Here is a 14,121-nt window from a genome sequence, read left to right on the forward strand (position 1 = left end):
CTACTGTGTGACAGACCCTGTGTGAGATGCTACAGTTGGCAGAGGGAGCCAATATCTTTGTCCTCACTCAGCAAGCTTTTCTTGAGCTTTTTCTAAGTGGAATGCTGTGACCTCACCACTTTGCATACATTCATTAAGTCTCCCTCTCTCTCTGCACTCACGAGGTGGTGCTCCATAGGCGGGGACAGACAAGTGTACTGTGCAGTAAGCCCACATAATTTGCAGTTTTGACCAAGCACGGTCAAAAATCAAAATTCCTGTGCATGCATTATGCAACTCAATTGATGCAGAGAGGCTCTCAGCCAGTCCTGCCTTTTTGTCAGGTGTGTTTAAACTCTCTGCATCCTGAACCTGCCCAGGTTTTCCTCAATGGTAGTCTTCTCGGAACCATATACCCGTGGAAACCAGGGACCCTATTGTATTAGTTTGCAAGAGCTGTTGTAACAGAGTACCACACACTGGTGTGTTCAACAACAGAAATTTATTGTCTTCATCTTCTGGAGGTTTAGGACCAACATCAAGGTATCAGCAGAGTTGGTGTCTTCTGAGGACTGTAAGGGAGAAACCTGTTCCAGGCCTCTTTTCCAGCTTCTGCTGGTTTGCTGGCAGCCTTTGGTGTTCCCTGGCTTGTGGTAGCATTGCCCCAATTTCTATCTTCATCTTTGCCTGGCACTTTCCAGGTATGTGTGTCTTAATGTCCAAATTTCCCCTTTTATAAAGACACCAGTTGTATTGGATTAAGGTCTACATCAGTATGATTAATACTCATGCTAATATCTGCAAAGACTCTGTTTCCAAATAAGCTAACATTTCAACAAACAAATTTGAGAGGGGGTCATAATTCAACCTATGACACATCCAGACAACTAAATTAATATTTTAAAAATGAAGGGCAGGAGGGAAAAATAAATCTTTTCCAGGGGTGGGTACCAGTGGGAAGAGGGTGGGCACAAGGAAAGGGGGAATGAGTATGTATATGGTGGATGTGTTTTGTATTCATATATGAAAATAGAAGAATGAAGCCTGTTGAAATTGTTCTAAGAAGGCGGAGGCAGGGGGTGGGGTGGGGGGAGAATCATGGAGGAGGAGGTGGATCTAAGACACACTGTAAGCACATGTAAACATCACATGTATCCCCCTGTACAACTATTACATGCCAATAAAATCATAAAAAAGAAATAGGAAAAAATACGGCCAGTGCTGTAGCAGGGAAACACGAGAAGCTACTGGAGCCCACAGAAGCTCATGGCACTCCCGAGCCATGATAAGCAAAAGGGCTCCTAACTTAGTACAAGAGAAAATGGGACAAGTGGTCAAAGCTTAAGTAAGGAGACAAGCCTTTAATTAAAGGTGTGTCTGTAGGAATGAAGCACGTGGAAAATAGTTGAAAATATGGAGTGAAGACTTAGGCGACATCAGAAGGAAAGGGAGATCAGGCTGGAAAAGGAAGACAGAACCCCAACCATGCAGAGCTGTGTCACAATGAGTGACCTAACCCAGAGGCGCGAGAGGTTATGGGAACGTCAGGAGAACATCATGCTTCTATCTGCATGCTGGAAAGCTCATTCTGGTGAGTGTGTGGGCAGGCACGAGATGAAGCCATGTTGGAAGCAGAGAGACAAGTTAGGAGGCTATCTGCAAATCCAAGCAAGAAATTATGAGGCTCTGAATATATCCAGGAGCAGGAGATGGAAAGGAGGAGATGGACTTCCAATGGGACACTTTAAAGAGAACAATGGGTGGGTCCCACCATATGGCAGTTTACAAGAGCTTCCGAGTGAACTGAGGGTTTACAGCTGGTGAGAAAGCCAGGGGCCAAGCAAGACACGGAAGAGCAGGGGAGTTGGTCTTATTTTGAAAGGCAGAAGAGAGATTTGGATAGCAGCATCTAACTGGCCAATCCTACCTACGAGATTTCTACTCTTCTGCCCCATCTTAGGTCACACTTGCTATCTGACTTCCACATGCAAAGGTGCCCTTGACCTTTATAGGGCAGGGAAAATGTTTTTAGATAATCTCCAGGCAATTTAGGAATACAATTCCCTAAACTGAGACCAGATAAAAGAGTCCATCAAGGAAGCATGACCCCATGGGTGGGAGAGAATTAAAGTCATAAGAGTTGCGATGTTGTCATGCCCATGTCTTTGCCAGTCCAGGAAAAAATATGAAAAACCATTTATCATTGCAGATACAGCACCACTGTTCAAGCCTGACTGTTTTAACTACTGGCCCTGATGCCTAATTAAGATACGACAGAAGCTGAAAAGTTTCCAGAAATTGAACACCATTTAAAATTTTATTTAGATAAAAATGGGAAAGTCCTAGAGCCCCCTGAATTGCCTACCACGACACCTAGGTAAGTGAATTATCTGGGAGCAGTATTGTCTTGGGGTTCCTCTCTCGGACTGGGCATTCAGGCAACAATGTCATGCTCCTGCAAATATTCTTTTTCTAGTATCTTCCTTTTCCATACTTTTCTGTTCTTCACCTACCTATGAACAATCTCTAACCTAACAAATTGCAAGAAGCAATTATCATAGCAAACACATATTCCACGCTTATTTAGCGTGAGTTAGGGGCTGTTATGAGCAATCTACATACTTTAGTTCATTTAAACCTCATAATAACTCCAGGAGGTCAGGTTCTATCGCTATTTTAATTTGCAGATAAGAGGATAAGAGAGGTCACAAGAAATATTCCACTGAGCCACAAAGAAGAACTCTAGTCTGAACCCACAAGACAAAGCCTGTCTCGGGTTCAAGACTCCAGCAGGGGAAGGAAGGTGGTAAAAGAGAAAGATTAACATACATTGGCGCTCTACTGCCCAGGCAGGCAAGTCCTGGCAAAAAGTGCCTTTTCCTGAACATTCACCAGGGCAGGACTGCCTCCTCAGTCACACTTTAATTGTACTACCTTCACCCATGGAGGGGCCAGGAGTTCAGCCCTCCCTCCCTCTCTCTTCTTCAAAAAGCAAAAACGGGGCGAAGGCATATAAATGACCTCACAGGATGTCAAGAGAAAGCCTGAATGGGTCCTCCAATGATTCATTTGGGTGGACTTTCACACCAAGCTAAATCCAAAAGTTCGGAGTGGGGTCATCTGCAGCCCCTCCCTCCTTCAAGTGCAAACCATTTCCTCTTTTTAAAGTGCAGGCAGAGTTGTAGTCAAACTTCATCCAAACAGGAAATCACCAAGATTCTAGGTAAAAAGTGGTGCTTTCAAAGGCCAACCTTTTTTTATTCACCAAGTGGGCGTTTGTGGAGCGCCTACTACGCGCCGGGCACGTGGTAACGTTGTTAGGCATCCAGTACGTGCCTAGCAGAAGGATGCAGAGAGAATACACCCACACACACACTCCGGAGCAAAGCTTACAGGACAAAGACTTTTAAGGGACTGTGACGTCTTTTCTCTAAAAAATAAGAATGGAAATAAAAGACTCCAGTTTTCTCCCCACCTCGTCCCTTGGGTCCTCCAAAATGTGTGGACTAAGCCCTGAGCAGGGAAGGTGGGAAGCCTGGGGCGAGGGGGGTGGGGAGGATGGGCGGGAGAAGTGGGTTGATGACAAGGTAGAAGGGCAGAGCCCGCAGAGGGATCGGGAGTTGGCTGGCGAGCTGCGCCAGAGGCAGGTGCCAGCTGAGAGTGGGCGGAGGTGCCGGCGCCAGGCCAGGCAGGGGGACGCCAGGCAGGGGGAGGCCAGGCAGAGTGAGGCCCGCGTTACCTCTGCCTCTAGGAGTCTGGGCGCACAGACAAGCTCGCCCCAAGGCGCCCTGCTTCGCCCACACCCCGCTCTTGCCGCGCGTGCCAGCCGGGGGCACGGGCGTCCCCGCCGCCTGCAGAAGGAGCAGTCGCAGCAGCCTCGAGCGACAGCATCCTCAGGAGAGACGCCCCAGGCTCCGCAGCCGCCTGCCTCCTCCCGGGGGCGAACGCCGCCGCCCGTTCCCTGCGCTCCTTGTCACGGTCGCTCCTGCCCCGCCGCCTGGCCGCCGCTTGTCCGCCCGCGTCCTGCTCTCTCCACCTGCCGCGGCCCCCGGACAAGAGGGCGCAGGGCAGAGAAGGCGCGAGAAGCGAGCGAGCCCAACCCCGCATCCCCACTCAGCGAGGAAAAGGGACACTGCCAACACCAAGAGCCCCGGCGCTGCCTGCACCGGGTCCCCAAGTTAAGGGGCGACACCCCTCGGGGGGAGGGGGCGGGTGAAGGGAGGGCTATCCCTCGCAGTGAGCATTCCGTCCCCATCGACCTCAGCCGGCCCGCGGACTCCAAGAGCCTCTTGTACCTGCGCCCCAGACGCCCTCCCGGGGTCCCCCGAGACGGCCCGCGCGCCCCGTTACCCCGCGCCCCGGCTGGGCCATGCCAGGGCTGCGCCGGGACCGCTTGCTGACCCTGCTGCTGCTGGGCGCGATCTTCTCCGCCGACCTCTACTTCCACCTCTGGCCCCAAGTGCAGCGCCAGCTGCGGTCCCGGGAGCGCCCGCCCGGCTGCTCGTGCTCCGGCCGCCCCTCCTCCCTGAACCCAGACTCGGCCGCAGCCTCCTCCGACCCTGGCACTGTCGCGCACAACTTTTCCCGAGCCCGGCCCGAGGCTAAGCAGGACGGCGGCGGCCGGTCCAAACTGCAGGCCCTCTTCGCCCACCCGCTGTACAACGTCCTGGAAGAGCCGCCGCTCCTCGGGCCCGAAGACTCGCTCCTGCCCAGCCAGGAGGCGCTGCGCTATTACCGGAGGAAGGTGGCCCGCTGGAACAGGTGAGGACCCCGCGCGCCACCGAGACCCGAGCGCGCCAGCCGCCCTCGCCTAGCCGCTGGTTTCCCCACCCTCCCCAGGGCCCAGGCTGTTGTGGCTGCACTCTGCCCTTCAGTCCTGGCGCTGGGCTTCCAGTGTGATCCCCCGCCAGACCCCGCCTGCTGTTGTGAACCTCAGGGTTCAACCTTGGAGTAGATCTCGGTGCAAGAAAAAGTTTCTGAACAGGAGCGAAGAAATGCTGTCGGCCACTCCCCTTGAATTCCCAGTTGTTCATGCTTAGCCCACTCCTGCTCCCCGGTGTCTTCCCACCCTCTTTCTCTTTGTCCTGAGGAGGAAAGCAGCTGCTTGATTTCGTTTTCCGGAATGAGGTTTCCAAACAGAGCAACTCCAGAGCTGGTTTGAATTCAGCACTTAGCTCTGCTTCTTGGGCAGACCTGGGCGCCTTCCAGAATGCGTGTTATACCCTCCTCAAAGACCCAGCTCTGTCGTTTTCCTTATTCCTCTGCCCAGTGTCAGAGTCCACAAGAAGTCAGCTGAAGCAGGAATAAACAGTCGGTTCTCTCACACAGCCACCCCACTGTTTGTAATTAAACATGGCTTGCCCCTTTCTGGCAAGGGCTCCGAATTGAAGGCAGTTTATTATCTTTTATTATCGTGATGATTTGGGCTGACTTGGATCTGAGGGTGTGCCTCTGCAGACGAGAGGAAAAACCTGCCTGAGAATTTTTTAAACCGAAAGCAAAATTTAGAAAGAAAAATATCAACTATATTTAGGATAAATTTTTGTAAGAGGGTGAGGGAAGGGTATTGCAGGAGTAGTGGTCCTTGCTGAGGTCCCCAGTTAAAGGCAGAGCACTTTCCTATGAGTTAAGGACTCTGTTTTGAAGTACGGAAGTTGTCTAAACATCACTCACATCGAGTTCATTTTTCACACCACACCCATCTCTTAATACAAGAGATTTCAAAATGAGATGTCATCTGTGTGTTTATAGTCTCTCCGGAAGATGAGAAAACCATAAATCTCAGTTGAAACTCAGAGCTCACCCAACTTAACTGTTTGCTCATTATTCTGGACTCCTAAAACTAGAGGGAGAAAAAAAATAAGCTTTAACAAGTAAAACGAGGGAGACATTGAGCATTATTGGCTGAACTCACTCTGGTGAGTTTCAGTTGCAACTCTATGGCTGATGATTTTATGTTAGAAAGAAAGTGGTTCTCAGTTCCATTGCTAATTGCATGCAATAAAAAGGCAGTTTGAGATTGCTTCTCAGACGCTGTCATTTCCAGTATTACCTTTATTTCATCAATAATGTGGGAGTCTGGGTCAGTGAACTAGGAAATTTGGCCCTAAAAAAAATTACCTGCCCATCTATCTGCAGATTTGAGAATGACAGGCAAAGTCACTTCTATTGCACATGTAGATCAGTGCTCATTTAGTCACTTTTCTGGGGCTTTAAATTCCCCTATGTTACTTTGGTCCTAGAGGAAAGTCCAGGCAGGTATTTTGGCAAAAAAGCAAAAAATCTTTTCTCACCAAGCCATGCAATCAATTTTAAGCTTATTTTTACACCGTTATGTGTCAAAAAAAAAAAAAAAGACACACACATTTACTGACCAGAAATGATGTTGGTCATTTAATAGAGGATCAGTGAGGGTCCAGTGACCTTGCTATACTCATGGAGTAGTTTCATGTGGATGATTGAACATGACAGTTTCCAAAGCAAGGTCTGTGGGTAACATTAGAGGATTTGCTGCACTTGTAAATTTTGAACCTGGATCTCAGAGGCAGAAAGCACCCTTCTTGTACCCAAACTGTATCATCGGGAAATTAATAAACATATGTGTTGGGATTCACACCAGTGTTAAAAATGAAAAGATTCACTGGCCAGTGTGAATTTGAGTCACTCCCAGAGTTCTATTTGAGAAGTAGTCACTCAGTCCCTTAAGTGAGCATGTGCCCTGATGACTCTGACGACATTTGGATGTGCTGATGAGGCCTAAGTGCCTGCTACAATTTACAGGACCAGGGAAGCCTCAAGATCCCCAAGCAGTGTATAGCAAAGGAGGACTGGGTGTGTGGCTCAACGGTTGGGTGCTTGCCTAGCAAGTGCAAGGCCCTGAGTTCAAACCCCAGTACTGCCAAAGAAAAAAATTGTACAGCAAAGGAAGAAACAGTGAATTACCTTCCACACCAGTAATTACCTAACATTAACTGCTATCTAAAATAAGTGTATCAGCAAACTGTCTGCCATACCAGGAGAGGTGCAGGTAATAAAATAAGCCAAATAAGCATTCTTTACTACTTGCCTGGAAGGGAAGTGATTAGTCTGAGTGATTTTTCTTTTTTTTTTAATCCACCACACTAAGAAGTAATGGTAGGAAGTCAGAAAGTATCTTTCTACAACTCGAGCTCATCAGTGATTGGAGGAAACAGCTCATTCTCCTATCCTCCAAACATTCCTTTCTGATTTTGCAGTGGAACGTGGAACTTGTACACTGTTTTGAATGTTTTGGTACTCAATCAATAGTTGTTAATTGGATGTCAATATTTGGTTAAGTTAATATGCAGAAGACATGCCATGTGGAGGGTGGTTCTCTGACCCTGAAGCTTTCAGCAAACCTCCTTAATCTGCAGTCCTTCCAATCCTCCTCCCTCTCTTCCTTCCCCCCTCTAAATGTAACTAAGTGTGGTGCAGTTCAAGTTTAAAATGTAATCAAGGAAAGTGTTTCTGTGTCAGGTTGTCCACTGCTGATCACAGCAAGCAAGCCCATGCCAGGCCTCATCAAGATGGTGACATCTTTGGCACCTGTCTGGAATATTGAACAGGCAAGGCAACCAGGAACAGGGACATGTCATCTTCACTATTTCAGGCCATAAACTAACAAGCCAGAATTGTGCTAGTCTTTGTCCTGGTCTTTAATCAGCAGAGATGGGGGCAGAGTTTACCTAGAGCACAGGTAACCATCATGTTGCTGTCCCAGCATTCTTAGCTGCTGAACTTAGGGTTTCTTCCCCTGGCCCCCAATGCCTGAGCCAGACAACATCTGTCCTTGGACATGTCCAAACTGGTGAGCTTGGCCTGGCCTTCTGCCCACATATCTTTGGTCAGTGTTTCTGTAACCCTCTGATCTTGACAGTCAAGGTCAAATAGGGTTGTTCCTCCCTCATGTAACAACTCCAACAACTACAATGCAAACATGAGTTCTTTGCTCTTGGCTTTTCTTTCTTGACATCTTTCTTGGCTGTCAAGAAGGTGATACTGTCCTGCAGTTACAGACTCAGCATTTCTCAGAAATATGTGTGTGAGTGAGTGTATGGTGTATGTGTGCTCACGCAAGTGTGTGCGCCATTGGAAGTTCCTCCTCCCTCACTCCTACCTCCTTGCTGTCATGGAAAAGAAGCCTGGTCTTGAGTCTCTCTTTGAAAACCACAGTGGAGGGTCTGGGCACCTTTTCAAAAATGACAGTTGCTCAAGAGGAGTAAATTGAAGTTTTTCTGAGGGAAACTTTGAGAAGATCCAGAAACCAAAGCAGATAGAGGAGAGGGGAGAAAAAAAAAACAGGAGAGATGAAAAAGAGTTCAGCTGGAAATAATAATTGTCTAGTCTAGAGGTTTTTTGAAAAAGTAAACACTATCCCCTCCATGGCATCTCTGCAATTAACAATACAATATCTTCATTATCACTCTCTCCTCTCTCACTTTGTCTCTGTGTCTTCTTTCTGGGTATTTCATGACTATCCCAGACTATTTGAAGCATAGATGTCTTGTAAGCAGTTCAACCCATAGGGTGGACAGAAGTTAGGTCCTTATTCATGGATGGTGTTCATTTGTCTTCCTCCCAGAGTCAACAGGAGGTTGGCCCTTTTCTGATTCTTCTGCCAATAATGTCAGGCTAAGAGAGGAAATGGTCTCCTGTGATTTGAAAATGTTCCTCAGCGCAGCTTCTGTGTGGTTAGCAGAAGGAGGGAGTCAGAAGCCATTCCCATTCCTCCCAATTAGAGCCTGGCTTGGCTGGTTTTGGAAAAGCTATTATGTTAGTGGTTTTTGAATCTTTGGGCTTATAGCTAGAGGAAACCTCTCTACTCTTCGAATCAAAAACTCCAAACAGATGGTTTTCAAGCAGGCTATACCAGAAGGCCATTTTCAGGTTCCTTCTCTCATTGCAAAGCCTGAACCTCGCTGCCATTACCACAGCGAAGACCTAAATCAGGGAAGAGTGTCAGTATTGTTCATCCAAGAAGGATGGCATTGCCTGTTTCCAAACAGATCAAAATGAAGCCCCTCAGCCAACAGCCAGAGTTGCTCCATTGTTCCAGCCTCTAACCATCTCCTTTCACCCCTACCAAGTTCTCATCGATCCTTGGAATCTAAGTGGTTAATCTTTTTCGTGCAAATACCCCTACCTGAAACATGCTTGCTGTGTGTCAGGTACTTTATGTACACCCGTTTATTTAAATTCCAAGATAGCCTTCCAAGATTTCCACCCCTGCTGCACACCACACACACACACACACACACACACACACACACACACACACACACACACACACACACACACACCCTCTTCAATTCAGTGCTAATAGGAGTACTGGGATACTGCTGTGAAGGGATTTTACAGATATAATTAAAGTTGCAGACAATTTACCCTTAGAATATGGAAATAACCTGGTGGGCCTGACCTAATTACATGCAGCCTTAAAGCATAGAGTCCTCTTGAGCTGATGGAAGAAAAGGAAATCAGAGAGTCAATGTACAATAAGGATTTGATACTAAGTGTGGCGTCACACATTTGTAATTCCAGCACAAGTAAGCTGCAGCAAGGAGATCAAAGTTCAAGGCCAGCCTGGGCTACATGGTGAGTTGAAGGCCAGCCTGAGCTATCTATGGAGATGCTGACTCAAAAGCCAAAGGGCTAGGGATGTAGATCAGTAGTATAGCTCTTGCCTAGTATGCACAAGGTCCTAGGTTCAATCCCCAGCACCACAGAGTAAACAGCAGTACTGCATTCACTTTCTGTTGTGGGGTAACAAATTACCAAAAACCTAATAGCTTAAACAATATCCTTTTATCAGCTCTTATTTTAGAGGTCAGAAGCCCAGCTCTGTGTGGCTCTGTTTCCTGCTGTTTGGGTTGAGTTCTCATCTTGAGGCCTTGGGAAGGAAATCTACTTCCAAGCTCGTTTTTGTTGGTGGCAGAATTAATTTCCTTGTGGTTGTAGGACCTAACTCCCTGCTTGCTGGATGGCTGTCCACAGGGGACAATTTTAGCTTTTAAAGGTCACTCATATTCCTTGCCACATAGTCTCCTACATCTTCAAGTCAGTAATGGCTCATCAAATCCTTCTTGACTGTATATATCCACTCCTTCTGTGCCATATTGTGTTTTATGATTGCCACTATGTTCACTTATAGCCTCATGGAGCTTTGAGTGAAGACAAATGGCCACTTGCTCTCAGCATGAAAGCCCCCAGCCTGCATGTGGCCACCCTCATACATCTGTTTCATGGTTTGCCAGGAGGTAGATCCAGAGTAAATATCTGTGGAGTCCATAATTGGAAACAGGTGACACCAGGATTTGGGGGCTGTCAGTGGCCTATATGGTCTCCTATGGAAAAGGCCTTGAGCAAGAGCCATGCCAAATATGAAATCAAACCCACCTATAACTTGCCTACTCCTCCCTACAAAAGTCCAGAGCAAAGCCACCCTGCTAAGGCAATCTGAACTTTAGATCTTAGGTGTCTGAGCTGTCATTCCTACTGCAGTAGCCTAAATAAAATCAAGTTCAGAAGTGGGAGCATAAAAGAAAGTTGAAAAAGTGTCATTTGCCAAGATGAGGAACTTCTTTAGCTTCCTGTGCTTTTTGCAGAAGAGCAGCCACAAAGTCTTGCATTAAAGAAAAATGGGAAACACAGAGATCTTCACTCTGCCAAAGCAACGCTTGCCCTGCCCCTTGGCAGGTGCCAACCTGCCTGTATTTTTCTCGTGATTATTCGTTAAGTTGGAGGCTGATGAGAACCTGCAGATTCTGCTGAAGTAGGCTTGCTTATGGCTCAAAGCCCAGTGGAGATACCATTCTCAACAGCTGTGGCTTTCGCAGAGCAGAAGTTACCAGGCATGAATTGCTACCTGTTTTTATAGGCAGGCACTCACATATGTGCCTAATGAAAACCACAGTATGGAAAAAAGGCTTAGCTCTTTCTGTGCCCTGTCACTTGGCAGAATGTCTTATAGTTGAAATGTGAAATTAGGACAGAACTGACTTTGAGTGCCTCAGAGACGCCAGCATCCAGGACTTTCCATCTCCAGAGCCTGGTTTTGGAGGCCAAGCCCTCGGGGCAGCCAGGAGACTTTGGCTTGAGCAAAAGGCAAAGTGAAGTCCCAGAAAAGGGCCTATTTTATTGGATTCACTAGTAATAAACCAGACAATAAATTTGGGAAGCCACAGGAAACAGGAAGGACTATGGTTCCTAAGAAGCCAAGTGCCTGTAATAAATTTAGCAAAATATGGAGGCAAAAGAAAGACTTAAGGAGTGCATAGGTGCATGTGACCAAGAAGGTGGACCATAAAAAACATGGCAGCCTGAAAAGAGATGGGAGTGTGTGTGTGTGTGTGTGTGTATGCACTAGGGACAGAACCCAGGGCCCTACTCATTCTAGGCAAGTTCCCCACCACTGAGCTACATTCCCAACCCAGAGATAGAATTTAAAACTTGGGAGAGATTGATGAACTAAAAAAGATGTCCACTGAAGAAAAGAGAGCTAGCTGTTCATCCTGGGAAGTCACAAGCAATGCTCAGATAGCAAACTTGCCTTTAGTCATCAACATGGGGTCAAACTCTGTAGGTCATAGGTAAATATTTTTGATGATGCTAACCAACATAAAATCCATACAGAGGGACAGATGATCTCTCCTGGCCAAATTATGTGTCCCACAAGGTCTTGGTTTCATCAACTAAAAAGGGCTTTTTATACTTCTCATTCATTGTTCTTTAGTAGCTGAAAAGTCACAGATCCTGTAGGGAAGGGACGTTTATCTGTTCTCACAGCTCAGCTCATCCTCTTTATTCTCCAAATTAAGAATTATGCATAACAAGGACTGCATATTTCTACATTTTGTGCTCCGTTGAGCACTCAGAGACATTAGAGAAAGTGAGACTGACCAACCCCAATTCCATAATGAACTCCAGCCTCCAGATTTTTTAACTGGGGTCATTGGATACCAATGAGTTCAGGATACCAATGAGTCCACATTTCCTTAAAGTTATGAAAAATTTGCATTCTGTGCGTATGTTCGTTTTCCTAGGAAATAGTCCATTATACATGCAAAGTATTTCCTGTATTCATCAGGTTTTGCAAGACAGAAATCCATCTTAAACTAGCTAAGCAGGACTAGGAAATGGAGAGACTTGAGTAACCAAACCTCAGAAAGGGCAGAGAGCCGGCCTCACGCAACAGAAACAGCCTTTGGACCCTTGTCTCTGCTCTCCCTCCCCATAGTTCATCTGCCTGTCTCATCTCGTCTTGTAACTCACATCCCGACAGCCCAGGGAGCAGAGACCACTTGATCTTCCTCTTTAAGCCTCCCTTCCGCCCAGATGAGATAGCCTCAGCCCCTCCCCCCCTTCAAGTGAAGTGTCTCCTCTTCATTGACCTTTTTAATCTATTAGTCTATGGATAGACTCTAAGTTCCCCCTCTCTGGAGCCCATTTTTAAAGTCAACAGCTGGAAATTGGCTCTTTGCACTTCTCCTGTAATGATCCTAACCCTCTCCAAAGCTAACAGATGCTGTGGTCCAGTGAGTCAAGTAGACAATAGCACCTTCCTTCCATATCAACCAATATAAGACTTAGAAACAATAGTGAAGTGTTGTTTTTCTCTATTGGTTTTATTAAGAGCTTGTTTTTTATAAATATATTTGTCCATTTCTCTATGGGGTTTTTGTGATATAGGTTGAATATACTCTATTCCTTCTTTTACCCTCCCTCTCTCTCATATGCGACCTCCCCTTAGCATGACCTGTTTTTCTTAATGTTGCTTGTATTTAGGTCTATATTCTACCTATGAGAGAAAACATGTTATTTTTGGCTAACTTGGCTTAAGATGATGTTCTCCACTTCTATCCATTTACCTACAAACAACAAAATTTCATTCTTCTTTGTGGCTGAATAAAATTCCGTTGTATATAAATACCATATTTTCTTAATCCATTCATCAGTAATGGCTATTTCCATAGCTTAGCTACTGTGAATAGTGCTGCAATAAACATGGGTGTGCAGGTGCCTGTGTTGTAACCTGATTTACATTCCCTTAGGTATAACCCTAGGAGTGGAATTGCTCCTACAGCTCTTTTAAATGGTCTGTAATTTGTCCACCGCTGTAAGGATTGGTTTGTATACCAGTAAAATTGACCTAAATGTCTCCTGGCAAAGCATATAGCCAATTATTATTACAAAGCAGCATTCCCCATTGCCCCAGGCTGACTGGCCTTTAGTCATCCAGAGCCAACTCTGTGTAGGGCCTGGTAAAAGCATCCAACAGGAATCACAGCAGGCAGAGAGCCTGACCAAGATTTCCCAGTGCAAAGGATGAAAAATGATCTCAGTGCAACTCCATGGCACCAACGTGACATGGAGAAAAATATATAATATTTGTTTATTATAATCACTATGTTCTTATTGTGTAATGGTGAGAAATTAAGAATGGCTCTTCTGGTACAATTTTCTATCTAAAAATTTAAAATATCAAGGATGGATCTTCTACTACAAACATTTCTGTCCCCCTAGCCTGGACTCCTAGTCGGAGAACCCTTCATTAGCCGCATGCCACTGCTTGATGCCCAGAATGTCACACTTCTGAAGAGCTAGAAATTGAGTCTTTAAGACAAGGGACCTCCTTGCATATCCTGAGCAAGTTCTAGAAAAGGAATTCAGTCACTGGGCTTGTTTTCTAGTACTACCATAATAAATCATCACTGTCTAAGCTATCAGTGGTGGCTTCAAACAGCAAAGATTTACAGTTTCATAGTTATGGAGGCCAGCAGCCTAGGTGCCAACCAGTCAGCCCTCCCTCCAGAGGCTTTGTAGAGAAACCAGTCTTCCAACTTCTAGTGGCTGGTGGTGTTCTTTGCTCTGTGGTGCATCACTCCCATTTCTGCCTTTATGGTCACATCACTTCCTCCTCTTCTGTCTCCATGTGTCTGTATTTCCTCTTCTCTCTCTCTGCCTCTCTCCCATAAGGACACTTGTCACTGGATTTAGGACCCACCTGGATAATCCAAAAGAATTTCATTTCAATATGATGAATGTAATACCACCTTCAAATACTTCTTTTCCAAATAAGAACCCATTTATGGGTTCTAGGATCCGGTGAAAGACATATCATTT

General features: G+C 46.2%; 1 protein-coding gene across 1 annotated transcript in view; it reads left to right on the forward strand.

Moving 5' to 3' along the window:
* The first annotated feature begins 3,385 nt into the window (after positions 1 to 3,385).
* The window catches only part of Fam20a (FAM20A golgi associated secretory pathway pseudokinase), a 60,960-nt gene continuing 50,224 nt past the window's right edge, over positions 3,386 to 14,121 (forward strand). Inside the window, exon 1 of the mRNA XM_074045265.1 lies at positions 3,386 to 4,740. Coding sequence (XP_073901366.1) covers positions 4,349 to 4,740 — 392 coding nt within the window. The 5' untranslated portion in view covers positions 3,386 to 4,348. The remainder of the gene's footprint in view (positions 4,741 to 14,121) is intronic.

Source organism: Castor canadensis, chromosome 11 (genome assembly GCF_047511655.1).
Source record: "Castor canadensis chromosome 11, mCasCan1.hap1v2, whole genome shotgun sequence".
NCBI lineage: Eukaryota > Metazoa > Chordata > Mammalia > Rodentia > Castoridae > Castor > Castor canadensis.